The sequence below is a fragment of the Aptenodytes patagonicus genome, chromosome 1 (genome assembly GCF_965638725.1).
Source record: "Aptenodytes patagonicus chromosome 1, bAptPat1.pri.cur, whole genome shotgun sequence".
Taxonomy (NCBI): domain Eukaryota; kingdom Metazoa; phylum Chordata; class Aves; order Sphenisciformes; family Spheniscidae; genus Aptenodytes; species Aptenodytes patagonicus.
Genome location: NC_134949.1, coordinates 85,081,049 through 85,106,662, shown reverse-complemented (window position 1 = coordinate 85,106,662; position 25,614 = coordinate 85,081,049). Strand labels below are relative to the sequence as shown.

Sequence of the window (25,614 nt, the reverse complement as noted above, 5' to 3'; positions counted from 1 at the left end):
TAACAGCTTGTGTAGGAATGTACTGAATTTTGTGATTTTGTGTGACCTTTTGGCCATAAAGTACTAAGTAGAGATTGACTATAGATTTTCCAGAAAGCTCAGTTTTCATTTAGACATTTAAACCGAGTGGCCAGTGTTAAAGATTTTTTTGAATCCAGGAGTCCCATTGAGAATCGAGAATATGGCTCAAAACCAACACTTCTAAAAAAATATGTCTTTTAATTAATTAAATGTGACATTCAGTGAAGTTGTATCTTTTATGTAAAGTTGAATCCTATTTCCTGTGATTGGAAGGCTACAATAAGTGAGTCTGTCAGAATACTGTGTTTCTCCAGAGCGAAGGGCCATGATCAGGGAGTGTAGCTGTAAGGAGAGGAGGTATCTGGTAACATTTTACAACTTTTCCTTTCCGAATTTTGGAAAATGGATTTTTTTTTTCCTGTATAACCGCTGAGGCAGAAGGCATTACAGCACCATCAACGGACGGCATTAAGAGCACCTTAATTTTCTCCTCACCAAAAAGCAGACAAATGATAGGCTATTAACCATCGGGCACCAATTTAGTCTCAAGGACAGGTGCTCACACTGAGGTACCAGGTCACCCCGCTGTGAAGGAACAGAATGAGTTTGCAGGAGGGGTGTTGGGGATACCTGTGAACATTTGTCATCTCTGCCACCCTTTTTCTTGCTCCTGAAAGTTCTCACGCGTGTGACCATGAACACCTAATGGTGATGAGCGGTAGGGACAGAAGTTGGAAAGAGAACCGAGGGTTGCGGCTGGGAGCACAGCATGTACTCTGCCTGGGGAATGTGGCTGGCTGAGTAGGCTGGATCTGCCTTCCTCTCGCCAGGATTTTCTTCCCAGCTGTGTGATGATAACCGGAGGAGAGTTAGGGATATGCACCAGTGTAGGAACAGTGCATATGCCTTGAAAAACCATACAGCAAGATGATTATACTTTTCCTTTGCTACTAAAATGATTTGTGTTTACTTTAGGTTGGATTTCTTCTTTTATTTTTTACATCGAGAATCTGCTTGTGGGGATTGTGAGTTTTGTTTCATGCATCTCACCATCTACCACATTTCAGCCCAGCTAGATGCTTTAGGCTTGCGGCAGAAACCAGGTAGCCCAGATTGAAACGCCTTGATTTCCTGCCACAGGAGTGCATCTCATAAATTTTCAGTAAAAAGGGTGTGGAGCAACAGCCCCATCTAGCGCTCACATAACTTAAAACTGTAACAGTAATCCGATTGCTGGGTCGACATCCCTTAATCACCCATCACCAAAGATTTCTGTAATGAAAAGCGTCAGTAGCAGTTTAGCTTTGTGTTCACTCGGTGAACTCCACTTTTGTGAGCTGAGCCTGTACAGCAGTTATTCACAGGTGCTTCCTGTGCTGTATTTAAGGCAAAGCATACTTCTGCAAAACAGCTACAGGAACAAGAGAAGTTGGCACCAATGCACTGCCAATCTGTATGCCCGAATACAGCAGTAAGGAATTCTGTTTCCTTAGTTATTCATTCCTTAGCCTCTATTAAGTAACACTTAATAAGCATATCACAAATCAGCTGAAGTGTTGGTGGGTTTTTTTTTTCTTGTTATGCAGATACCTGGGCAGGTACTGGAATCTGTATTCACCCTGGTTCATTTTGCATGAGTAGATAGGCCAAATCTTATTTCCACTGTTGAGTGTCAGCTTTAATCAAGAAGTGTGTGAAGCTTAGCAAATTGGTTATGGACTTGACCCTTAAAAACCTATTAAGCATAGTAGATGCTCTGGTGTTTAACACTGTTAACGCTTTTACTATTCTTGTCACAACAAAACTTACTGATCTTAGTTATGTACTTAACCTGTCCAGAAGGCGAGAGTTGGATGCCTAAGAGCGAACTATCCAAGAGCCATCAAACCGAGCCGTGCATTGTCTGGCCCAAACAGCCTGCAAAGGTGTAGCTCAAAGAACATTCCTCTTCTGAATGTAAAGGGCTCTCTTTCCTATAAAAGAGAGGTGTGCAAGGTGTCCCGCAGCCTCTTTTTGTCTAGCAGCTCAGGTGTTACTGCACTCATCAGAGCTGCCTGGATTCTCAAGATTGTTTTAGAGTTTCCATTAACAGCTTCTTACCAAGAAACAGATGAGACTTAACTAAAAGGCCAATATGCAGCCTCCCAGGAAATTTTGATGGTTGAAACTGTGCCCTTCTCCCCAGTGTAAACAACTGAGAAGGGACTGTGAACCTTTCACATGTCCACTTCGGCATCTCGATCCTTGTCAGAACATGACCTAGAGCTCTGTTTAGAATATTTATTTCATTTAGTGCTTTCCAGCTGTTGATTATTATAGCCCCAATTCAGGTTATCTCAGAAAGGCTCAAGAAGAGAATCCATGCTACCTGTTTTACTTGTTGGCATAAATTGTTTCAAAATTTCAGACCAGATCCTTGCAGCAATTTTTCCTGAAATGTGTATGGAGAGATTGTTGAATCTGTAACAGCCCTATTTACATGTACTAGTATTAAAATAATGTTCTTTTTGCTGGCATTCTTAGCAGAAGAGAGCTTATTGAGAACAAAGGGGGTGAACATCATTCCTTCCGAGTCAGTCATTTCCTCCAGGGCAAGGACTGTATCACCTAGGCACTATCTGCATGAAAGTGGCAGTGCCTTTTCTGTGTATATTCTATTAACACCAATTTCTTTTTTATAGCGCTGCCTCCTCCCTGCTTCTGCACCACTGTAAAATGCATTTCCTTCCCCCCCCCCCCCCACAAAAAAAAACATATAATATTTTCTCATGTTTCTGTTTCTGATAAACTATTGTCTGCTTGCCTGGTTTTCCGTAGGTGCTCTAGGTTCGGATCATTGGAATACGCACACAGGCAGTAAGATTACAAGGTTTTGAGGTGACATGTAATTTTACACATGGATTGAGTTCCGCTGGTAACTAGAAAAGTCTCTGTGGCTCCTCAGAAAGTCAAATAGTGAATAAAGAGGACACATGGCATCTTCCCATTTATAGAAAGCCAGACTAAATAAAGGCATGTGGAGATACTAGTTAGAGCAGGTTAATTTAGTGACTGTTTAAACTCTCGTGCCATGTTTGGGATACCATCCCAAGGTTGTGAAATTGCTGGTGTTTTACATGCAGCTTATTATACATACCAGCACTACATTATGCAGAATGTTTTAAAGGAAGAAGGGCAAGATTTAGAGGCCATTAAAAACTGTTAACAGCACTGTCCAAGTCACGGACAAAAACATAAGTATTGTGTAATGTAAGTGAAAATAATTGGCTAGACCAACACAATGAACAGTAACCACAGGACACAGACCTTCTAAGCCTCAGGAAACAAAACAAGACTATTACAGGTACACTGTACAAAGCAGGTTTTGACTCTTACCACCTAACTGATGTTACCTAATACGTTAAAACAGCAGGAGTTTGACTTTAACTTGAGGTGCTGCTAAAGTTGAGTTCTAGGCTGACACTAATACAAGCCGCTTCTCTGAGCTAAGACTGTGTGGATCTTCACACATTTAACCCACACTCTGAATTTTTTGAGAACAGATCTCTTTCTGTACTACAGACATATACTTTATGTCCAATCATCCTTAGAATTCCTGACTAATTCTAAGGACCTATGTGGTCTTACAAAAGTCACAATTGACAAGTCAAAACTCCAGATTGATAGCCAAGCATTCAAGAATGATGCATTTTGACAATAGTCAGTAAATATGATGAAGCTCTGAACTCAGTGACAACATTCTGTAAGTCTTTCCTATCACATTTTAAAACCTTAAGATATTAGAAGTAATTATTCGTCTCATCGGCTGGTGCTACTAAGTCATCAGGATCAATTTTCTGCTCAGTGCATCATTGTCTAGCTCTAAGACTCAAAATCAAATCACAGCTGCATTGCTCTGCTATCGTCAACAGTGCAAAATGAAGAGTTCAAGCTGCCACTTGTTTGACACGGCCTCCAAAACTTTCTCATCTCCCTGATGCTTGACCAAGGGTCCCACTGCCGCTTGGCTCGTGCAGCTGTTTCCCCCCCCAAGTATGTCTGAACACCTCAGAGCAGATACTTTCTATAGAATAAGAGTGATGCTGAAGGCTAGCTGGTTCTCCAAAAAGCCAAAGGACAGTAATGCAGAAAGGATAATGTCTATGGCCATGGCTTTGAACTCTGGATCTACAAATAGACTTTCTAAAAAGCCACAACAAATAACTGAGTGTCAGACTTGCATAGTTTTCCATCCTCATTGGAAACTTCCATGGATCTTCAAATTGAAGAGTGTGAAAACCACTGTTCTAGAGCTATTAGCATCGTTACAACTCTTGCTATCCAGATCACATGCAAGCTCATGTAGTAGTCTATGGGGGAGTCTCAAGCATGTGCCCCTGGCATGAAATAACTATGCACACACCTTGCCCTAAGGGCTGTGAAATCAAGTTCCATGTAGCACAGACTTCATTTCCAAAGTTTTTCCAACCACAGCAGAAAGTGTTTCACTTCCAAGGCATTTGTTGCACCTGTGTACAGCCCTCCCATGGAAACGGGTGGGAAGGGCTGCACATAGATACAATATTGCTCAATGCAGAAGTTTACAGGATACATGCTTCTCCAAATCTGTGAATATCTTGCCATTGCGAGACTGTTTGTTTAAATGAAACAGTGCACAGATAAAGGCATACAGAACTTTCTTCTTCCCTTCTTTATCCTCCTGAAAAGATCACAAGCCACAGGAGGTTTTTTTGTGGCTAAGTAACAGTAGACGGCAGCCTTCACAAGCAAAAAGCCTAGTTACAGTCAGGCAAGCAGAGTATTATGAAAACACCATAAAACAATTACACCATAAAAGTGTAATCCACTCCAAGTGTAAGCCATTATAAGTGCCCATGAAAGGGAAGAACGCTGGAATGAGAGAATGAACATAATGCAAAAACAATGGCTCCAAGTAGGTATAAAAGCATGTTAGTTACTCTACAAATTCAAAAATCCGTGTAGCTGAAAGTCTTTAAAAAACCCCCCAAACAAACACAACACTAAACTAAAACTAAGCACTCATCTAAAGTTCTGCTTGAGGCAAATAACCCATAGTATTATTTACAGGTACACAAGCACCACAGTTGCTAACAGAAGTGACCCTCAGTATTGAGCACCAGTTTTATATTTCTTCAGCCAGAGTTCAGCTAACAAGTGGCCTAGTAAGGGAACAATTTATGCCCAGCCTGAGACATCTAAAACATAATTTTCATAAGTGCTTTAGACTTGCTAGAGTTGAGCCTGTATTTTTGTAAGCAGGAATTCAGGGATTAAGGGCGTTCTCAGTCATGAGTTTGTTTTATGCAAAGACTCTTCTTATCACAAAGGTAGGACTGAAATAACAGTAAAAACTAGATGCTAGGACACTACTTTCATCTCCCCCTCAATTTCTCTTTTCATACAATAAAGATAACTAGTTAGGTGCTTTTGTTAAACTCATTCAAATCTGACCTACATTTTTGTAGAGATTAAGAAAAATTTTATTTGGCCTGTCAAATCTCACTTTAAGAAAAAACACTTGGCTTTTGAACAACTGAAGGCAGTTCAAGAAGTTGTTATGAAAAATTCAGCAGTTATCTTTCAATATTTATTAACATCTTACATCTGTTTATATTATGAAACTGCCAACCTTGCCCCAATCTACCTGAAACAGATTTAGTTCTGAACAAAACTGAAGCCTACTAAGGATTATCCTGCTTAAGAATTTTTAAGAGGTGCATTACTTAAGTTTTCTTCACCTTACTAAATTTTGTTCTGTGTCAAAACAGCCATATTCTTAATCTTCCAAGGAAAGACATTAGAATACCACTGTGTCCAATCTTGACATCTTTCCCAGTCTACAGCTTACCACATTTGGTGCAGAAACTCAGTCTCATAGCAGTCCTTCTATCAATGTACTTTCAGAACTGCTGGGTAAGTGATCCAGTGCTGCAACAGCAGGTTATGCTTACATGAGCTTGCAGTGAATGCAGCAGTGTGTGTACTCGAGGGAGTCAGAAGCATTCTCCTTCCTGAACCAAAGCCTGTAGCTTTCACTTCACACCTCATTAAAAGTTCCTAATTCATTGCAAAGGCAAGCAGGAAATCCCCAATGCAATCAGCTGTGGGCAGTGCAACTCATGCATCACTAAACCTTCCCCTACACCCACAAGGCAAAGGCAACAGGGTGCAAGGGCCATTCCTCACCTTCCCAGAAGCTGGAAGCGAAGTGCTTTGGGGCACAATTATCCCCTAGGCTCCCCCTACTTCTCATTTCCTGAGGCGTAACATAAGAAAGTGTGTTTCCAGAGAACCTTGTATAATTTTTAACTACTAATAGCGTGCAGGAACAGAGAAACTAGAGGAGACAAGGACAGAAAGTACCTGCCAAGAATCTCTCTACTCTCATTTAGTCCTACATGTGTACAGTTACAGTGCTGCTCCCGACCAAGGGGGTTTACATGAAGTGTTACTCAGCAAAGACTGGGTAAAGATTGCACAGCTAAGAACAGAAAGATGTGTTCTAAGGAAACAAACATACTATCTAAGGTTTAGATAACAGCAACTGCAAGACGGGAATGTGAGAAATATCGGACTAGAGAATGAAGGACACAACAAGATAGCTAAAGAAACACACCCATACTCAACAGCTGGAAGAAGACTGATAACACTTGCAAGACATCCAAGTTTTAGGGAGGAACATTAGAAAAACACACAGATTAGTAAGACAGTTAAGTACTCTGCTCATTAACACAAGACAGCACTGGTACAGAGATTTTACTGGTTTCAAGTAAGGAAAAGTGGAGAGGCTAGTAAAATGTACTGCCATTATTTGGAACAGAAGCTTGTAATAAAGTAGCAGTTACTAAGCCCGCTTTGTGTTTTTGAGCAGAGGAGTCTCAAAGCTTGGATTCTACTGTTTACAGAACACAAAAACCTAGCAAACAGATGGGGAAAATAATATCCCAGTAACCCACTCCAAACCCCCCAAACTCCTGCCACAAGATGGTAACAGAAAAACCCAACCATTAACGCCATTTGAGCCAGAAAAGCAGAGAGGACAGTCTAGGTTGTAGCTCTGTTGCATAATTTCTTTGCAGAGCTGTTACCTAACCTAGCCATGTCCTTGCACATGTATGATCCAGCATGGTTTTAGACAAGATACATCAATACATATTATAGAGGCAGCTCTCATTTTCACATATAAATGCTGAAGCAGCAAGATTAAAATAATTAATTATTTTAAAGGTAAAAATAAACAAACACTAAAACAAATTTTTTTGGTAGTTGAAATCACTTTTATTTGTGAGGAACGTCACCCATGCTGCACAGTTTCAAATAGATCTTACCAAGGAAAGCGGAAGTTTCTCCTCCCCGTGTCCTGCAGTGAACAGGACTGGCACAGAAAAAAAAAACTCATCACACCTGGGAGGTTTAGCACCAGCATCCAATAAAAAAAGCATTTGATTTCAATTTCAGTTCTTTGGTTGGGTTTTTTCCCTTTTCAGTTTGATACCAAAAGAAAAATTGAAAAATTCAATACTAGCGAAACAGTGAAATTCTAAAAAAAATTCCCCACAGTTGCTGTTGAAACTGGGGAGGTTGCTCTTTTTGAATCTCGCTCTCTTTTCCTCTCTTCATGCATCTATCTTGCAGGCGTTCCCTGGATCTCAGCTGCTGGTAATTTTTTTTCTTTTAAGTTCCGATGTTTCAAATCTTTGCTTTCGTCATCACTGTTGACAATTTATTGCTTAAGTGTTTCTTTGGTGTTACTTTTGAGTTGTATTTTAGGACACCTGTTGGAAGAGCCAAATTTTAAAAGAAATGCACTTTAAGTTGAAGAGGTGGGATGTCAGGTGGAGACAATTATTATAATAATAGACAGGATAAGCATGACTGGCTTATCCTATCTGTAAGCTGAGAGTACAGTATCTTCCTAAAGCAAAACATTACTAACATCAGCAGATGCTATTGCTATATAGACCACACAGATCTTCCTGCAAAATCAGATTGATAAAGCAAAATTTACTTTGTGACAAATATAGACACAGAGGCAGAGGAGAGAAAGAAGAGAAAGCAGCAGACCGTTCCTTGGTTTGCCTATACAGCACTCTCAGAAGTTATCACAAGTATCTAGCCATACATAAGGGGATGTGGCCAGAGTCCAAGTTCTAGAAGTATACACAATGCCGCTTCAACTGGAGAACAAGAACTATCTATATTCCTTACCTGAGGGATGGTAAAGGTGCCTGGGGAGCCGGACATTACTCAGCACCACTCTGCTCGGTCACTGGAGCAGGATTTTCAGCAGGTGTTTCAGTCACCTTTGTCTGAGACACAATAAACCTTTATTATAGGCAAAGACTGACCTCCAGAGCGTTCCTCTGTTCAGTGGTAAGGCCAGCATAACCCAGGTTTTAAAATAATCAAGGAAGACAAATCCTCAGAAAATATTGACTATAGGAAATACACTAAAGTTTAAGTATTACACAGCAGATTCTGTCAGGGGACCACCTCAAGTAGATACAGAATGAGACAGTCTTTCCTCATTAAGGTAAAATCTGTGTTTGCAAACAGTTCCCTGAAGTCGTCTGGTTCAAGCAGTTCAGGAAATAGATCTAGAGCTTTCATATCCATCTCTTACACTACATACAGACTGAAGGTTTGAGAAAGCTGGAAAACGCAACTGTTTCTCTCCACTTCAAAAATATTTGTTACAGTCTGACCCTAATTAAGAACTATCCAGAAGCAATCCCTATCCCACTGCTGGTTCCATTTAAGATAAGCTGCTCGTTCTCAAAGACACTCACAAGGAACAGGCAATGAAACCAGCTACTTTCAACCATCAGCACTTTGAACTTGGCCATCAGATTCCTCCAGCACACCAACAATACACTTCTTAAAACTCCCACAGGACAGAAGGTCTTGAGCACTCACCCCATCAAAACTGTCTCTGCCACATTTTGCCAGGAGCATGCTTACCTCTTTCCCATCCTGAGCTGGAGCATTGGGTGGACGAGGTCGACGCCGGTAGTTGTATGGGCGCCTATACCCACGGCGAAGTGGCTGCTGACTCATAGCATTGGCCTCATGATGGTTCTCTTTGTTTTCAGCCTCTCCAGCCACTGGGGCAGGGCGTGGACGTGGGGGTCCTCTGAAGAGGGGGAGAAATGTGTTAAGTATGAGAGAAGCCCAAGAAGGTTAAACTACCGTAATTTTAGCCCAGCAAAAGCCTCTCCAACCAAGTACCATCTGTAACAATATTGAATGCTAGCAAACCATCCCTTTGGAGTTTGGCTGGTATATAGTTGGAAGGGAAAGACCTGTTTCATTGGGTTAGACAAGTAACCTGGGTGTCTCTTCACTGCTGAAGCTACATCAGCATATTCTGCTGTCTGTCCTACAATAAAAGGATACTTAGCCCATTTGAATTGCTGGCTAGGAGGAAAAACAAGGTAGTAGTGGCCATACAGGCTGAGTCTGCCAAGTTAGCCTTGGACTAGCTATATACCAGTCCAGCCCTAGTCATAATTAATGGTGCAATCCCTGGGAACTGCAATTCCACCTGTAAACCATTCCTGGATCTTCTCTCTTTGCCTTATGTTGCCCCTCTTGACCATATAAGAAAGTGTAGCATGCATCTCAGAGTTATTGAGGTCCAACTTGCCTAACGTGTTAATGAATAACCAAACCCAGAGATCTCCCCATGTCAAGAGAAGACAGAGAGGCTTTTGGTTTGGAACTACAGTGTACGGTCACATCTCAAATGTGTGGATACATGCTATGGTCTACAACTTCCTCAAGGGGGGCAGCAGAGAAGGAGGTGCTGATCTCCTCTCTCTGATGACCAGCGATATAACACAAGGAAATGGAATGAAGCTGCATCAGGGGAAGTTCAGACTGGACATTAGGAAAAGGTTCTTCACTGAGAGGGTGGTCAGTCACTGCAGCAGTCTCCCCAGGGAAGCAGTTATGGCACCAAGCCTGTCAGAGTTCAAGGACCGTCTGGACAACGCTCTTAATCACTAATATGATTTAGTTTTAGGTAGCCCTGTGAGGAGCAGGGAGTTGGACTCGATCCTTATGGGTCCCTTCCAACTCGAGATATTCTATGATATAAGCTATCAAGTCCATGCTCCTTAAGTATGCAAGAGCATTTCATCCCATTTCCATTATAAACAAAGTATGTTTATAAGCTGCCAAAACACAGCTGAATGATGACAAAGTCACTGCCTACTATCTAGCTCCCATTAGCTGGCTTAGCTAATCCACAACTATCCAATCCCAAAAAACAATTTAGCTTTTCCAAAGGAATCTAACATAAAAGCACTAGTGTCACTGGATTTAGTGCATATAAATGCAAGCAATACCTACCTGGTAACTCAGAAACATTCTGCACTCATGTTGGATACAGTAAGCTATCATACCTCTTCAGGGAAAAATGCTTCAGAAATGCATAAATTCCATTAGCCATGGGCAAATTATCCAGCTTGTGATTCACCCACATGACATGCAAAAGCTCAGGTGCCTCATTGTACTTGGTGTGGTGCTATTCCAGACTGCCCAATGCTAATGAAGACTTTCAGGAATAAAATTTATTCTGCTTAGATCCCTACAAGCAGCAGCATCAGTATTACCCCATTTCCCACAATCCTAGATAAGAGAGCCAACTAACACAAACATTCACAGATAGAAAAGCTCAGTAGAGGTGGAAGGCTTATGGTTAGACCCAGCATCCAGAAGGATAGATCCATTTTGCATGGAACAGGTAGTTATTACAGTTAAGGACTATCTAGTTATTCCTGTGAAATTCAGCTTCTTGTTGCTCTTGCACTATTATCTACCTCTTCCTGTTTGTTTTTGAAAAAACACGCATATGAAAAAACAGGGATTACATCCATTTCATAGTTCATCTCTCTAAATTCAATGTTGGAACTTGACCTCTTAAGCTAGTTGATAGAAAGACAAGGACAAGATGAAGAAGAGCAAGTGAGTAAATGGCAGACTAATACAAATCAGCTCCCTGAGAGCAGAATCATAGAATAGTTTGGGTTGGAAGGGACCTCTAAAGGTCACCTAGTCCAACCCCCCCTGCAGTAAGCAGGGACTTCAACTAGATCAGGTTGCTCAGAGCCCCGTCCAACCTGACCTTGAATGTTTCCAGGGATGGGGCATCCACCACCTCTCTGGGCAACCTGTCCCAGTGCTTCACCACCCTCAGCGTAAAAAATTCCTTCCTCATATCTAGTCTAAATCTACCCTCTTTTAGTTTAAAGCCATTCCCCCTTGTCCTATCACAACAGGCCCCCGCTAAGAAGTTTGTTCCCATCTTTCTTATAAGCCCCTTTAAGTACTGATAGGCTGCAGTAAGGTCTCCCTGAAGCCTTCTCCTCTCCAGGCTGAACAACCCCAACTCTCTCAGCCTTTCTTCATAGGAGAGGTGTTCCATCCCCCTCATCATTTTCTTTGTCCTCCTCTGGACCCGCTCCAACAGGTCCATGTCTTTCTTATGCTGAGGGCTCCAGAGCTGGACACAGTACTCCCGGTGGGGTCTCACCAGAGCAGAGTAGAGGGGCAGAATCACCTCCCTGGACCTGCTGGCCACGCTTCTTTTGATGCAGCCCAGGATACGATTGGCCTTCTGGGCTGTGAGCGCACATTGCTGGCTCATGTCCAGCTCTTCATCCACCAGTACCCCCAAGTCCTTCTTGGCAGGGCTGCTCTCAATCCCTTCATCCCCCAGCCTGTATTGATACCGGGGGTTGCTCCGACCCAGGTGCAGGACCTTGTACTTGGTCTTGTTGAACCTTGTGAGGCCCACTTTTTGAGCTTGTCCAGGTCCCTCTGGATGGCATCCCATCCCTCTGGCATGTCGACCACACCACTCAGCTTGGTGTCACCTGCAAACTTGCTGAGGGTGCACTCGATCCCATTGTCTATGTCATTGATGAAGATATTAAACAATACTGGTCCCAATATGGGCCCCTGTGGAACATGACTTGTCACTGATTTCCATCTGGACATTGAGCCGTTGACCACTACCCTCTGGATGCAACTGTCCAACCAATTCCTCAACCACTGGACAGTCCACCCATCAAATCCTTATCTCTCCAATTTAGAGAGAAGGATGTTGTGGGGGACCATGTCACAATGCTTTATGAAGAACAGCAGTGAAAGTAATCCAGTGTTTTATCTTGGAGAATGAGTGACAAGTTAAATAAAACAAGTCACAAGAAGCCAAGAATCTGAATGAGCCTTTCCAGTTACAGGAATTCAATTAAAATAAAAGTGAGGCAACATCCCAAAAGATATGACAGTCAGAGGCTGACTATTTCACACTGATATTTTTAACTGCACCAAATTCCTCAGCTATGGAATTGTTCCCTCAGTGTAGAGGCTGGAAGCTGGAGTGGTCATGTCAGAACTAAGGCTGGAAAATGAAAACAATCCTACACTGGCCAGTTTAAGGTATGACTAACACAGATGACTCAGCAACTTACTCCGTATATCCCACTGGAAAGCTTCAGTGTTCATGTGAACTCCAAGGGATCTTTACTAAGAACGTAAGAATGGCCTACTGGGTCTTCAAGTGTCCATTTATCCCAGTTCTATGGATCCCTAGGGAAAAATAAGGACAGGGAAACCTACTTCCCAAATAGCATCCCAGCCTCCAATTGTTTTCCATGCTGGGGATTTCCTAAGCCAGACAGAGTTTGCCTATTTAGAGATACCACAATGGTGTTCTCTTCTAGCTATTTAACAGTCTCCCCCCCCAAGCTCATGCAAGCTTTTAACATCTCCAACATCCCATGGCAAAGAGCTCCAACAATCTGCTGTAGGCATAACAACAAGTCAGCAACCTAAACACGAGTCAGCAGTGCACCACTGCAGCAAAGGCAGAATGGATCCTGGGCTGCATCCACAGAGGCATTAGTAACAGAGATGTGAACATCCCACTCTACTCAGCACTTATCAGGCTGCACCTGGACTACTGTATCCAGTTCTGATCCCCACAATTAAAAAAAGCAGGCAGATGGCCCTTCTTTGGATTGTGTTCGGTCTATTATGATCAAAGGGCTGGAGAAACTGACCTATGAGGAAAGACTGAGGGAGTTAGGTCTTTTCTCCCTGGAGAAAAGGCGGCTTAGGGGGGAACCTCACAGTATTCCAGTACTTAAAGGGCAGCTACAAAGAGGACAGAGGCTCTCTTTTCACAAGGAGCCACACTGAGAAGACAAGGGGCAACAGGTACAAGTTGCACCGGCAGAGGTTTCATTTTGATATAGGAAAGATTTACAGTGAGACCAATCATTTACTTTCAAGATGTAACTGGACAGGGTACTAGATAATCTCATCTAGGCTCATCCCACAAAAGGTTCAGCAGATTTTTTTTTTTTTGAGGTCCCTTCCAACCTGGGCTGTTCTATGGTTCCATGAACCTCTCTTCGGTTTTCAGCATGTCACCCACTTCCTTCATTTGAAGGCTCCTCATAGTGTATTCTTTTATCAGAAGAAAAAGCAAAAACAATTTCATCCATCCTTTCCATGCCACTCATTCTGAAGACCTCTATAATCTATTTTCATTTGTCTCTTCTCCCAGCCTCAGAGTCTTCACACATTTTTTTCCCCCTTCAATAATTTTGATGAGTTTCATCTCCTTATTCTGGAAGCTCTCCAGTCTCTTTAGCATCTCCTTTCTCCAAGAGTTCTAGCAAGAGTAACTCTGAAAATCCTATTTTATTACCTTCTCCTTTAGGAGCTCTGAGGAAACCTAAAATTTAAATCCTGACTGACAGCAATACCCTCCACTAGCACAGAATACTACAAGATAACTATAATGCTACCGTATAACCTAACGGCCTGTAAGAGACAGGACACAACTTCAGTTTTTACTGAACAGTAGGTTTTCCTCTGTACCTACAAGTAGCACCAGTGCATAAAACCAAGCCTGTGTGACATGTAGGACTGAGCTAGATGTGCACAAGCTACTAGTCCAGTGCTGAACTGCAAACTACTGTCTGCAGTCCACAAGAAAAATTATGAAGCACACCTGCCCCTGCAGATGGTAGACCTACCTGTCCCAAATTAAGTGGGATTTAGATTCATTAGTTGTCCAGGAAAGTGTAAGAGTTCAGCTGGGAAGACACATACCCTGCAACTCACTTCAATATTGAGCAATTGTGAGAAAGTAACAGCATACAAAGAATTCTTTGCCCTTTCTTGACCTATTCCTGGCTCTGAACAATATATAAGCACATTAAACAAATTCTACAGTTGTTTCCTTACACAGGGTGCGGCTCAGCCTTTTCCTAATAATTAAAATGATTCTCACTATCCCTACCATTTGCACAGAATTATAGAATGGTTTGGGTTGGAAGGGACCTTAAAGATCATCTAGTTCCAACCCCCCCTGCATGGGTAGGGACACCTTCCACTAGACCAGGTTGCTCAAAGCCCCATCCAACCTGGCCTTGAACACTTCCAGGGAGAGGGCATCCACAACTTCTCTAGGAAACCTGTTCCAGTGCCTCACCAACCTCATAGTGAAGAATTTCTGCCTTACATCTGATCTACATCTACCCTCTTTCAGTTTAAAGCCATTACCCCTTGTCCTATCGCTACATGCCCTTGTAAAGGGTCCCTCTCCAGCTTTCTTGTAGGCCCCCTTCAGGTACTGGAAGGCTGCTACAAGGTCTTCCTGGAGCCTTCTCTTCTCCAGGCTGAGCAACCCCAACTCTCTCAGCCTGTCTTCACAGGAGAGGTGCTCCAGCCCTCCGATCATCTTCGTGGCCCTCCTCTACACCCACTCCAACAGGTCCATGTCCTTCTTATGTTGGGGGCCCCAGAGCTGGACGCAGTACTCCAGGTGGGGTCTCATGAGAGCAGAGTAGAGGGGGAGAATCACCTCCCCTTGAGCTACTTGCCACACTTTTGATGCAGCCCAGGATACAGTTGGCCTTCTGGGCTGCAACCGCACATTGCCAGGTCATGTTGAGCTTCTCAATCAACACCCCCAAGGCCTTCTCCTCAGGACTGCTCTGAACCCATTCTCTGCCCAGCCTGTATTTGTGCTTGGGATTGCCCCAACCCATGTGCAGGACCTTGCACTTGGCCTTGTTGAAATTCATGAGGTTCACATGGGCCCACCTCTCAAGCCTGTCAAGGTCCCTCTGGATGGCATCCCTTCCCTCCAGGATGTCAACCGCACTATACAGCTTGGTGTCACCAGCAAACTTACTGAGGGTGCACTCAATCCCACTGTCCCTGTCGCCAAAGTTGTTAAACAATGCCGGTCCCAATACTGACACCTGAGGAACACCACTCATCACTGGTCTCCACCACTCATCACTGGTCTCCACTTGGACATCGAGTCGTTGACCGCAACCCTTTGACTGCGACCATCTAGTCAACTCCTTATCCACCGAGTGGTCCATCCATCAAATCCATATCTCTCCAATTGAGAGACAAGGATGTCATGCGGGACAGTATCAAATGTTTTGCACAAGTCCAAGTAGATGACATCTGTTGCTCTTCCCTTATCTACCAATACTGTAACCCCATCGTAGAAGACCACCAAATTTGTTAGGCACAATTTGCCCTTAGTGAAGCCATGTTGGCTGTCACCAATCACCTCCTCATTTTCCATGTGCCTTTGCATAGTTTCCAGGAGGATCTGCTCCATGATCTTGCCAGGCACAGAGGTGAGACTGACTGGCATGAATTTGCATGCACATTAATGCCAGGGAATACAGCTTCCTGCTCTTAATGAAGCCTGTACAGATCACAGAAACATCCAAATCTAATGATGAGCAAAGGAAGTAGTACAAACCTGCGATAGCGGGGACGATAGGTAGGATTCCTATGAACTTGTTGATGAAGTTGTCCTTCTGTGACCCCATCCTTGATTTCTCCCTCACCACCCTACAACCAAAAGAAAACAGAAGACAGAGTCAAAGATGAAGTGTTATCTTATTTCACAGGCAGTATATTAACTATAAAGCCCAAAAATCTGAACACAAGTTCAGAAACAGTGTATCAGTACAGAAACACCAGCATATAGGTAAAAAGAAGCAGCAAATACTTAAAAGGCTTTAATTTGGGCAAAGATAGAGTAGGACAGAACAAGAGCCAATAATGCTGCTCTTGTTCCTCACAGGAACAGGCTAAGAAACTACTTAATGATGCATCCTCCCTTGTCTGCCAAAAAAGGCAGAGAACCTGACAGTTCTCTCTGATGCATGTGAAAGTGCATTTCAAGACATGACATTGCACTTTAAGGGGTAAATGTGTTATGGAGAAGCAGCTATCGATCAGGACACTTCTGCATTTGGAAAGTTAACTGAAAGAAATCACACTGAAGCTTGCCAGAGACCACTTCTGGCTTCATTCTACACAAAGCCCCATTCCATATAGAACTCCCACAAAAAAAAGAAATTTAAAGGTAGAGAAACTGTACTACATCATGTCAAATACTCTTCTACACACTCAACATTTTCAACTTATTAGAAATGCAGTGATTATCTTCCCCCTTTGGTTGTTAACTGATAAAGCTGTATTTCAGTTTGTGGTTTTTTTTTTTCTTCTCTAGTTTGGTGTTTTTTTGTTTTGTTTTTTAAATGCCAGCCATCAGTAATGTCTGTTTTATAAAGCGTTGCATGATTTACAGTTCCCATTGTACTATTCTTCCCCTTAAAAGAAGGAATTTAACAAGAGATCTAGAAACAGAAGTGCATCTTCTGCATCTGATCTAGTAGGAAACTGTCCTGGTTTCGGCTGGGATAGAGTTCTCATACTAAATCCAAAACAGCACTATACCAGCTACTAGGAAGAAAATTAACTCTATCCCAGCCGAAACCAGGACAGAAACAAAAGCTATTGCTTCCTGACAGCCTTCAGTAGTCTACACTAAGTTTGACAGGTCTCCTTCCAATTCTACACAGCTATTTTAACTACCACCACCATATTTTGCTCTATTTTAACTGGCAATCTCAGGTAACTGCATGGGCAGTGAACTTTTCTTTAGCTAAGATAACATGATGATAAACATTTAGAAAGGCTGGAGCACTATGGGTTGTAACAAGAGATCTTGGGGAATTAAATAAACCTCAGTGACCAACCTGGACAATCTTCTCTCACCACAGTAAAATACCCTCCAAATGCATTAGTAATTTCAAGCACTCTTTGTAGCTTTCCAAGTTTCCAAAAAGCACAGAGACATGGCCTAAAGGCAACTGGAATATTTCACATGCTGTACCTAGAAATAGCTATACCAGCTATTCTTAACAATATGCCAGGGTCAGCTGCTGAGGTGAGTAGAGAGAAGTCGGAATTCAATTAAAAAAAAAACACAGTCATAAGTAACATTATCCGTTATGTTCTCTCATGTATAAAACTGATCAGGATAACTAAATATCCACAGGAACTCCCACTGACTAAGTAAACAGTAATAATAGGTAGCATCTGATAGCAGTTGAGAAGTATTTGAGAGACTCAGAACCCAAAAGGAAAATTACACTTCTGAGTTTACGACAGCATTATACTACTTATATCTATTTTGCAATACCAGTCTGTCCTGTTTGTATCAAAATGCTTTGTACTACATAACTTTACAGTTTAATAGACCTGTAATGGGTGGTCAGAAGCATCTCAGTAAGGTGAGAAATGGCACCACCAGTATTGTGTGTGGCAATAGCGATTCAGAGGTCTTGGGATTTGCCTTTTGTGAAGCAAGGACCTAATGCTGCTCCTGCTCTCAGTCTCTTCCTCATGTGAGGACCAGCAAAGCACAGAAACAGAAGAGAGCAGCAAGATGTGAAGGGAGGAGAGGATGCAAACCAAATAATCCTGAATACGTTCCAGCATAATCGCCATTTCTCTTCTCCAGAGTTTCTGAGCAAGCACACGTGGAATCAGCACTAAGTTCTAGCACTGCAATGCCACAAATATGGAACCACAAAGGCCTAGTAGGTCTTGTCCGAGGGACAATGTGCCAGAAGCTAACAAAGCATCAGCCAACCTAATTTTAGGGAGGGGCACACAACAATATTTTTCATCAGCCAAAGCTCTCCTATAGCACTTGACAATCAGCATCACATTCACAGCTCTTAAAAGGCAGTATTGAATTTCTACATGTTTTTAATGGCACAGCCCAAGTCCACTCCTCCCTACAGTGGGCTGCATTGGAATCTCAGATAAAAGACTCCACCTCCTGTAGTGACGGAAAGAATGACTAAACCTGATGAAGCATTACCCGAAAACAGTGCAAACATTTTCCTATTCATCTTGAACTGAATACTGCTCTGTCAGTATTTCAAATGGGTTTGGTTTAAACAGTCAGTTGCAAACAGAATAGCAAAGCAACTGAAGTCCTGATAATTTCCTGCCTCTTCTATAGTATCACAAAAATTCAATTAACACATTACATTAGTATCACTGTCAATTGATCTAGGTCTATTGGCCAGAAATGAAGTACAGCTCCAGAATAAAGCAATTATGCTGTCAGAAGTCACTGAAACAGATGCAGTTTGACCAGAAAACAGAACCTGAGCTTTGAGGTCTTGTTTTACTGTACTGATAGTAAGTGTATTAGATTCATTTATTAGGAAAGCTTCATTTGTACTCTTAAAAGCACCACACCATGTCTAGAACACACACGATCCTCTTCACTCAATCTCCTCCACAGGAATCTTCCAACTCAGTGCAATACCTTCTCACAAAACATTAGGTCTTCCTAGAGGACAAATGAATGAAGCTGGCCTGCTGCACTCTACATTTTCCTCTGAAGATGACCAAAATAGGCAGGCAGGCTGTGGTATCGCACAGGTTTCTCTAACCCTAAAAAGGTACAAAATTTTATTGCTGTCCCCCAAAGAAGAGTTTTGTAAGTATTAACTGTAACTTCAATGAGCTTTTTACCCATCTGCTTCCCCTAATTTCTTCATTTGTTCTTACATCTCTTCAGATCAGTCTCTAGCTTTTGTGTAATGCTATTCCTATTTTCAGATCTCTTCTCTACAAGAGATAGTGTCAGCCTATAAAACCACTCTCGAACTGTTTCACTTATTTTCCAACTCACTGGTATAGAGGCTTCTCCTATTAGTAATGCACACAGTATTTAGGTGAGGACATCATTGGTTCTCAAGGGTATTCTACAATTCACGGTCTGTTATAACTTTCTGACTACAGCTCCACACTGCATCTGTTTTCACAGACAGTTTGGTGAAGACCACAGCCTCTTTTCTGTAGTGGATACAATTAAGAAATTTCTGATATGAACCATTACTTTTACTTTCCACAGAACTCTCCATGCAATCCAGATGCAGTTCCACTAGAGCTGGTCAAACACCTCAGATTCCTAAAGGTTCTCTTCACTCTTGAGAAATCCACATAGCATGTTCAAAAACAGACCCAGTAAACTACACACAGTACAGACACATTCGAGCTAGCATGGCAAACAAAGGATAGCATCTTTAGTTTGCCTAAAGCCATGCCAGTGAGGAAGGAGAAATCAACTCTTGCTGCACTACAAGGCTGGACTGGAGTTGCTAACCGACATAAATTAAAAAGTTCTTGAAAACTAGAAGGCTACTGTGTCCAAAGTCACCTCAACAAATTAAACAATTTTCTTTTTTTCTTTCAGTAAATACAGGATTGATGATGTGGGCAGCTGAGCCCTGGGAAAACCTTTCATCTCTGCAGCCTAGTAGATCTTTAAGCATAGCAGGCCTGGGTACGCTGAAACCTTTTCCTTCAGGTGTGCAGCAAGAGTTGCCTGCAGCTGAGTAAATATCCATTCAGCAAACACAACCCAAGAGTACCATACCATCAGCAACTCAAACTTGTCTCAGAAATATCCTGCAGGACAGTTCGCCAGAAACAATTCCTCAAGTAGAGAGGCACAACCTTTAATGCACCTGTTAATGGACCACACAGAATAGTGTATACATATTGCTATGGCTCACAGACATTGCCACCTTTCTTCCCCCTTTACACACATGGGAACAGAAGGGGAAAGAGGAGGCCTTGTTAAAGGAAAAGGATATTAGAAAGAAGCATCTTTCTAGAGGCAGTAGACATGCAGTTTCAATGTGAAGAATGTGTTAACTGATGCAAGTGAAAAATCTCCAAGAGGAAATACCGATAGCTTCTGATGAGGATTCACTCTACTCTCAACTGATCTATCAAAGCAAGCACACAGGGGATGACAAGAGTATCTGGACAAGTTTGAGTGGTTTCACTGACCTACAGCAGGACCAACTTCAGGGACAGTCCCTGCAAAGGCTTCCTTAAAGTGGAGCTTTGACTTGTTCATGCAACTAACAGGTGAGGGGGTAAGAAGGCCCAGCAGAACTGGTTGCACCTTAAACTAGCTCAGAACACAAGAAGAGTTCACTGCAACATGCAGAAAATTGAGCAAGCATATCAGAACATCAACTTTGGCTGCACAAAGAACTCCTGACTGAGCTCAAACATGAAAAGGAAGTATCACTTAAGTCCTACACATACAAGTCTATGAGACTACACAGGATACATTTGAGAGTGCTGCAGGAGCTGGCTAATGTCACTGCCTGTCCAGTATCATCTTTGAAAGGTCACAGCAATCATGTAGTTTACCTCATTCCTTGTTAGAGTGGCATGCTAAGGGAACGGTACTATAGGGTCTTCATCATCCTTGAATGAAACAGAATTTACTCTTAATTTTAACAGATGATACCAAATCCAGAGGAGCAGTCAATGCTCAGGCAGGCCATTGATGTTCAATATTCAGAGGGTAGCGAACAAGCTAAAGAGAAGGACCAAACAACCTTATGAGCAATGGGAAGCAATGAACACATGGGTTAACGTCCTTTTGTCAATTATCATTTGCAAGTTTTGAAGGCTGTAATACTTCCAGAGTCAATGATCCCAGAGAAAGAGCAGTATGTTTTCAGTTATGAAGTGAGAGATGACTTCATAGGACATCAGGCACCACGCACACAACAGCTAAGCTCTGGTACCCACACCAAAACAGTCTGGGGACTCAGATATAAGCAAGCCAAAGGAAAACAGTGAGCTGGAAGACAGGGATGGCGAGCAGGATGAACCCCCCATAATCCAAGAGGAAGCAGTCAACGACCTGCTACACCACCTGGACGCTCACAAGTCTATGGGGCCGGATGGGATCCACCTGAGGGAGCTGGCAGAGGTGCTCGCCAAGCCACTCTCCATCATTTATCAGCAGTCCTGGTTAACGGGGGAGGTCCCGGATGACTGGAGGCTTGCCAATGTGACGCCCATCTACAAGAAGGGCCAGAAGGAGGATCCGGGGAACTACAGGCCTGTCAGCCTGACCTCGGTGCCGGGGAAGATTATGGAGCGGTTCATCTTGAGGGCGCTCACAAGGCATGAGCAGGACAACCAGGGGATCAGGCCTAGCCAGCATGGATTCATGAGAGGCAGGTCCTGCTTGACCAGCCTGATCTCCTTCTATGACCAGGTGACCCGCCTAGTGGATGAGGGAAAGGCTGTGGATGTGGTCTACCTGGACTTCAGAGTAAGGCCTTTGACACCGTCTCCCACAGCATTCTCCTCGAAAAGCTGGCGGCTCACGGCTTAGACAGGTGGACTCTTCGCTGGGTCAAAAACAGGCTGGATGGACGGGCTCAAAGAGTGGTGATGAATGGAGGTAAATCCAGCTGGTGACCAGTCACAAGTGGTGTTCCCCAGGGCTCAGTATTGGGGCCGGTCTTGTTCAGTATCTTTATCAATGATCTGGATGAGGGGATTGAGTGCACCCTCAGTAAGTTTGCAGATGACACCAAGTTGGGTGGGAGTGTTGATCTGCTCGAGGGTAGGAAAGCTCTGCAGAGGGACCTGGACAGGCTGGATCGATGGGACAAGGCCAATTGTATGAGATTCAACAAGGCCAAGTGCCAGGTCCTGCACGCGGGTCACAACAACCCCATGCAACGCTACAGGCTTGGGGAAGAGTGGCTGGAAAGCTGCCTGGCAGAAAAGGACCTGGGGGTGCTGGTCGACAGCCGGCTGAGCATGAGCCGGCAGTGTGCCCAGGCGGCCAAGAAGGCCAATGGCATCCTGGCCTGTATCAGAAATAGTGTGGCCAGCAGGAGTAGGGAAGTGATCGTGCCCCTGTGCTCGGCCCTGGTGAGGCCGCACCTCGACTACTGTGTTCAGTTTTGGGCCCCTCACTACAAGAAGGATGTTGAGGTGTTAGAGCGTGTCCAGAGAAGGGCAACGAGGCTGGTGAGGGGTCTGGAGAACAAGTCTTACGAGGAGCGGCTGAGGGAACTGGGGTTGTTTAGCCTGGAGAAAAGGAGGCTGAGGGGAGACCTCATCGCTCTCTACAACTCCCTGAGAGGAGGTTGTAGTGAGGTGGGTGTTGGTCTCTTCTCCCAAGTAACTAGCGATAGGATGAGAGGAAACGGCCCCAAGTTGCTCCAAGGGAGGTTTAGATTGGACATGAGGAAAAATTTCTTTACTGAAAGAGTGGTGAAACATTGGAACAGGCTGCCCAGGGAAGTGGTGGAGTCACCATCCCTGGAAGCATTTAAAAGACGTGTAGATGAGGCGCTTAGGGACATGGTTTAGTGGGCATGGTGGTGTTGGGTTGATGGTTGGACTCGGTGATCTTAGAGGTCTCTTCCAACCTTAATGATTCTATATCACTATTTGTTCCCCTTGTGTACATCTTCAAGTACCAGAATCCAAGTGTGTTATAGTGTCACATGCAAACCAGATTTTTAGTTGGTTGAGTTTGCATTAGACATCCAAGGGTACTTGTGCTGGCACATGTTCTCCGAGACTGAGTGTTCCCCATGTCCAAGACGGGTCTCACACTATCACTCTTCAGGTAGAAAGAAACAGCTGCTTTCCATGCTCAGCAGTACACAGGGTTGTCTAAGCCTTGATATGTCTGCTTATTTAAAATCTGAAGCAGCTCCAAGACAACACCAATACCACCAACTAAAGCATTCACTCCCAATAAAGACAGCTGAGGGAGATTTTAATCTCAGGAGAGCAAAAGGAAACAGAATCAATACTGGAACATAGCTGGTTCATGAGCTAACAGATAAGACTGGAAACATCAAAAAGCTGAGCAAAACCAAGTATCCTAGTTCTTTGCCACTTGACATGGAAACTGAGGCTACAAACTGTATCACCACAAAAACAAAGACATACTCAGCAGTAAGTATTCATCAGTTACCAGCACCAACTTCTAGGAGTCTCCAAGGGACTCAGAAAGAACACTTTATGTATTTAAGGCTCAGTGGTGTCCAGCAGGATTAAATAGAAGACCTTGTGATAGCTAGTATAAACAGCTAGGCTTTAAGGAAGGATTTGACAACACTCAGTTTGCTCCCATGCTGTCAACTCTGTAGAACAAGATGAGGAGAGAGTTATGTTGCTTGGGTAGAGATTTCCACCAGGGCTCTCATATTGGATCTCATAAGGATCAACACATTCCTGCAAGTGATGATCAGACTCAACTATGAAAGAAAAAGATAATCAAGCCTGGAGTACGTTCCAGTTTGTTGGATTGTTCCAGGCATCAATTTAGCTCAAGCACAATGTGGATAGGAGTAGTAACTGCTAAAACTACAGCCTTTTACCTCATATTTACTTCTCCCTCTGCAAAAACTTGCAGGGAAGCTGCTTAGGAAGGCTTGCAGGTGTTATGAAAAGCGGTGCATAGCTAGTTTAAAGAAAAAATGCATTAACTTTACACTGTACTGCTGTAGGCAGAGGCCTATGAAGGGATGATACATGGAAGTTTCAACCAGTTAGTCAAATTACTACCATGCCATGCAAAAATGAACTTCTAAACAAATCTGGTTTTCCAAGTAACCCTTCCAAATTATGGTTATACTACTTTAGGTAATATAAATACTTCCCCTTGCTTCAGGTAAAGGGCATGGTGAACCACTTAGGTATCTCACTCCTTTGTGTTTACTCTTCAAACAAACAGATACCTTAATACCCAAAGAGATGCTTTTAACACAATTCTAGAAAGACATGCCGAGGAAGGGCCTACAGGACACCCAGTAATAGAAAATATCAGTATCAACATCAACAATGGGCTGGAGGAGCCCAGAATATTACTGAAGAACACTCACAACTTAAGCATTGACAGTTTACTACATGCCAGTGCTGAACCTGTAGTCCCCTCTCATGAAAAGACTGGAAGACTGCTGAGGAGGTAGGATGACCACGACTTAAGAAATTAAACTTACACTTCGAGGAGGCCCACGGCGTCGGCTAAAATAGCCACGTCTATAGCGGCGCCGGTCTGCAGCGTAGCGGCTGCCTTCTACAGGGACTCCATCTGGACCAGTGACATTAGCTGCTTCTGCACCCTAAAAGGCCAAAAGAAAGTAGGTCAGTGTAGTGCAAGAAAAGTTTGCATTAGTTTGCATCAGTTTGCAAGCTACAGAGATTCCTTCCTTCCAAGTAGTTCAAAAGCAGGTCTGTTATTCTCAACCCCGTACCACAAGAGTTATGATCATGAGTTAAGACCCTATCAGCCAGGCTGAGTTCAGAGGAAAAAGGAAGAAGTAACTGATTAAAGACAAACACCACCACCCCAAATCAAAAAAGCTCAGGAAACTCAAAAATGTTTGAGAACATAGAACTGAAAAGAACTTGAAAGTTAGAATCATAGAATCATTAAGGTTGGAAAAGACCTCTAAGATCATCGAGTCCAACTGTCAATCCAACTTCCAACCCAAGTCCAACCCAACCTAAGTTCTTACAGTTATTAAGCTACCAGACTCCAAGACAAATTCTTCAGGGAAATATATGCATCAGTTAATGCTTATTGGGCAGACTGTAAGCTTCAAATGCTCTATCAAGTAAGAATTACAGATTCTAGAAGCACTAGGATGTAGTTAAAGTAGAGTTTTGATACATATCTAGAAACACTTCTTAATGAAGCCTTTAAAAAACAGATCTTCCACAGAACAGCTGTATGAATGCCACCCACCCCAGGAATCCCGATTAACACATTAGACAAAACCACCAGATACACAACTAAAGCTCTGTGTTACTCCCCACTAGAGTGATGTTAACTCTGTTGGACCACACACCCCTAAGTCTCCATAATCTCTTACCTTCTCTCCCTCGACCACATCAAATTCTACAGTCTCTCCATCACCAACACTGCGCAGATATTTCCGTGGGTTGTTTTTCTTTATCGCCGTCTTTTAAGAAAGAAGATACAGAAAAATATATTAGTTTATCTTACTCATTATCTTACACATTCACAACCCTGTAGGATGAGGGAAGGACAGTATTCTTCTGCTACAATCCCAACTCTACATACCAGATCAGTCACCACACCAAGCTATTTCAAATACATAGATGTCTCTCATTCCACTGGCCCTCCAATACTCAGTCAAGGTTCACTCCTTTCTCAATACTCTGAGTTTATGAAGCAGCTGTTGCTCCAGGATCCTCTCTGTCAAGCCTACTAAATATCCAGATCGTTAAATATTTCTCTATGAACAGAGTTCACACTGAGCGTTTGATCTCCTGCAAGCTGTACCAAGGCAGCTCCAGCAGCAAGTGTGACCCATGCCTTCACAGCCATTAGGAGAC

General features: G+C 43.1%; 1 protein-coding gene across 1 annotated transcript in view; it reads right to left on the bottom strand.

The window, feature by feature from the left end:
- Positions 1 to 7,296: 7,296 nt before the first annotated feature.
- Positions 7,297 to 25,614, bottom strand: part of YBX3 (Y-box binding protein 3) — a 28,907-nt gene continuing 10,589 nt past the window's right edge. The window contains exons 4-9 of the mRNA XM_076345515.1: positions 25,128 to 25,217; positions 24,252 to 24,374; positions 15,851 to 15,942; positions 9,004 to 9,175; positions 8,251 to 8,351; positions 7,297 to 7,817 (exon numbers count right to left, since the gene is read on the bottom strand). Of these exons, the coding sequence (XP_076201630.1) occupies positions 8,286 to 8,351; positions 9,004 to 9,175; positions 15,851 to 15,942; positions 24,252 to 24,374; positions 25,128 to 25,217 (543 nt within the window). The 3' untranslated portion in view covers positions 7,297 to 7,817; positions 8,251 to 8,285. The remainder of the gene's footprint in view (positions 7,818 to 8,250; positions 8,352 to 9,003; positions 9,176 to 15,850; positions 15,943 to 24,251; positions 24,375 to 25,127; positions 25,218 to 25,614) is intronic.